This window comes from Alnus glutinosa, chromosome 13 (assembly GCF_958979055.1).
Source record: "Alnus glutinosa chromosome 13, dhAlnGlut1.1, whole genome shotgun sequence".
Lineage (NCBI taxonomy): Eukaryota > Viridiplantae > Streptophyta > Magnoliopsida > Fagales > Betulaceae > Alnus > Alnus glutinosa.
In genome coordinates, this window is record NC_084898.1 from 24507749 (window position 1) to 24510798 (window position 3050).

At 42.1% G+C, this 3050-nt stretch overlaps 1 protein-coding gene across 1 annotated transcript; it reads left to right on the plus strand.

Moving 5' to 3' along the window:
* Positions 1-487: 487 nt before the first annotated feature.
* LOC133854452 (BOI-related E3 ubiquitin-protein ligase 1) lies at positions 488-2817 on the plus strand. Its single transcript, XM_062290668.1, has 4 exons — positions 488-1208; positions 1313-1401; positions 1524-1903; positions 2002-2817. Exons 1-4 carry the CDS (start codon positions 1162-1164, stop codon positions 2524-2526), a joined length of 1041 nt encoding a protein of 346 aa, XP_062146652.1. The 5' UTR covers positions 488-1161; the 3' UTR covers positions 2527-2817.
* Positions 2818-3050: the final 233 nt, after the last annotated feature.

Below are 3050 nucleotides of genomic sequence, written 5' to 3' on the forward strand. Positions count from 1 at the left end.
TATGAATGCCCAATTATCCATATATATATATATATATTAAAAGTTAAACATATTGGAAATAAAAAAAAAAGAAAAAAAGAAAAAAAGAAAAAAAGAAAAAAGAATTAAACAAAGAATATGAGAGAGAGAGAGAGAGAGAGAGAGAGTGAGAGGGATAGATGGGGCAAAGCTGGCGAGAGACGCATGGCCGGGCCAGTGAGGCCACAAACGAACAATACCAGCGGCAGCGATAGCGGCAGAGACCAACACGCCCAACAACATCGACACGACTCCAACAGCAATACCTCAACCCAAAGCCACTACCACCCCTCTCTTCTCTCTCTCTCTCTCTTGTTATTTATTTGAACAACTTTTATTAATCAACAAATTATTTATTTTTAAAAATAAAAAAAATAAATGGTTATTAAAGCTAGTTAAATATTGGTGTTGGTGATAACGAGCACGAGACTCCTCCTCAAGAAAAGCCAACCCCACACGAAGAAGAAGAAGAAGCAAAGGTAAAGAAAGAAAGCCAAGAGAAAGAAAAGAGCAGAATAAGGTGTCTCTCTCTTGGACTGATTCGCTTCAATCGCATCTATCTCTTCCTCTCACTATTCTCTCTCTCTCCCCTCTTTACTTTCTCTCTCTCTCTCTCTATCATAGATATATATAGAGAGAGAAAGATATAAATATATTACTCCCACAAAGCATATATAGAGAAACAAGGCAAACATACATAAAGAAAAGTAGGTGAAAACAAAGTGCCAGAGAGAGATAAAATGGCAACAAGGGTAAGAGGATGGTGGTGTTGATGTTGGTGGTGGTGGTGGCCTCCCAACAGACATAATTTCAGCTCATGTCATTTTGATTCCCTTCTCTCTCTCTCTCTCTCTCTTTGTATCTTTCTCAAGTTTTTTTCTTTTCTTTTTTCAAATTTTCTCATTGAAGAGTCCGCCTTGCCTTTGAGGAAGCATCTTCCTTCTCTTTCATGCTTGTTATGTGCTAGCGTTTATTGTTGGCCCTTCACATTGCTCCATACCACCCCTCCTCATATATCCTTTGCCCTCCCTCCTCAGCTACCCACCCCATCATATTCATACATATCCCATCCCTTCCTATCCCCATTTGCCTCCTCACCTTCTCTATATCATTCAATATCATTCTATTCTACACTCTATTATAATGGCCGTCCAGGCTCAATACCCTTCAAATGTTCTCCTCCTAAACAGGTTTGCATTCTCTCTCTCTATCTTCTTTCTTTGGCTATAAAAATCTCTGTTTTCTATTCAAATCTTTATTTTTATCTAATCCTTCTTTCCTTGCCTATTTGTAGAAACGCACAAGAAGGCCTTGATTATTCATTACAACCACAACCAGGAGGATTTCTTGATCAATCCCATATGTTATTGATCAACAATGGAGGTATACACACTCTCTTTCTTTCTTTCTTTTTTTACCAAAATTTTTGGTTACCCAATTGAGTTCCTATGCTATTGGAGTCAATTCAGTTCCTGAAAAGGGCTATCTTTGTGCTTCAATCACAGGGGGGAGTACTAATAATCCGCGGAAGAGAGGAAGAGAAGTTGCAACAGCTACTGGGGTGTCATCATCTGCTCCAATCAATCCAATTTACTCTTTGCAATCCCAAGCTTCTCAGCTTATAGACCTCTCTCAGCTCCACAACCACCACCACCACCCGCCCAATGTGGTCTCCACAGGCCTCCGCTTGTCCTTCGGAGACCAACAACAACGACAACAATTACAACAACAACAACATCAACAACATCAACAACAGCAACAGCAACAGCAACAGCAACAACATGTTTGTCAATCATCGTCTGCTTTCCTATCTCTAATAGCAGAAGACTTTGCAAGCCAAATCAAACATCAGCGTGACGAAATCGAGCAATTCCTTCAAGCCCAGGTATTCATTTCGCCTTTGCTCAAATTGGTTTCTCATAGTTTTTTTTTTTTTTTTGTATTTAAAGATTAATTTTTTTTCTCTGTGGAACTGGTTTATAGGGAGACCAACTGCAGCGCACATTAGCAGAGAAAAGGCAGAGGCACTATCGTGCGCTGCTGGGCGCAGCGGAGGGGGCGGTGGCCCGGAGATTGCGAGAGAAGGAGGCCGAGGTGGAGAAGGTCGCGCGCAGGAACGCCGAGCTGGAGGCACGCGCGACGCAACTTAGCGTGGAGGCGCAGGTATGGCAGGCGAAGGCCCGGGCCCAGGAGGCCCAGGCAGCGACCCTGCAGGCCCACCTCCAGAAGGCCATGATGAGCGGAGTTTCCCCCGCGCAGGATAGCAGGAGAGCGGAGGATCCGCTAGGTGGCGTAGAGGGCCAGGCGGAGGACGCCGGGTCAGCGTATATTGACCCGGACCGAGTCGTATCGGGGCCGAGATGTAAAGCATGTCGGAAACGTGTGGCGTCGGTGGTTCTGATACCTTGTCGGCATCTGTGCCTCTGTACAGAGTGTGACCAAGTGGCTCAGGCATGCCCACTTTGCCTCGCATTGAGAAGCTCTAGCGTTGAAGTTTACCTTTCTTAGGGCCCAATGCCCAAAATGTCAATAGCCCAGGCCCAGTCAGAGGCCCCACCAGATGAGTGCCAGTTTTCTTTTTTCTTTTTTCAAAAAAAAAAATGAAAATCAAAATAATTTCGAGTATAATAAGAATTACTCTTTTTTTTTTTTTTGGGTTCCCCCTCTTGAATTGGAAATACCCAGAGGTGATGATGTACATGGGCCACATAGGTAGTGGCATTGTTTTTTTTTTTTTGTTAAAATTTAATTCATATATAAATTCTTTAATTTGATAATTACTTTGCCCTTGTGTTTTTATCCAAGTCCTTCGTTTTTTTTTTTTTTTTTTTTTTTTAACTATGTTAATTGTAGCGGTTGCCCATGTAATAATTGCATTAACTAGGAAACTCATTTTTCTCCGGAAAATGGAGAGGAGCCGGTTAGTGTTAAAATATGAACAAAATTGAGACAATTTTGCCCTTCATATTTACCTAATCGGCTCCTCTCTATTTCAAATAAAATGGAAATGATCCTTTTCGTTTTTCTCCGAT

Bases quoted from the DNA above. Each gene is read 5' to 3' on its own strand.
- LOC133854452 (XM_062290668.1), top strand. From the start codon at position 1,162: ATGGCCGTCCAGGCTCAATACCCTTCAAATGTTCTCCTCCTAAACAG. The intron at 1,402-1,523 runs GTATACACACTC...CTTCAATCACAG, and splicing joins GTTATTGATCAACAATGGAG to GGGGGAGTACTAATAATCCG. The intron at 1,904-2,001 runs GTATTCATTTCG...ACTGGTTTATAG, and splicing joins AGCAATTCCTTCAAGCCCAG to GGAGACCAACTGCAGCGCAC.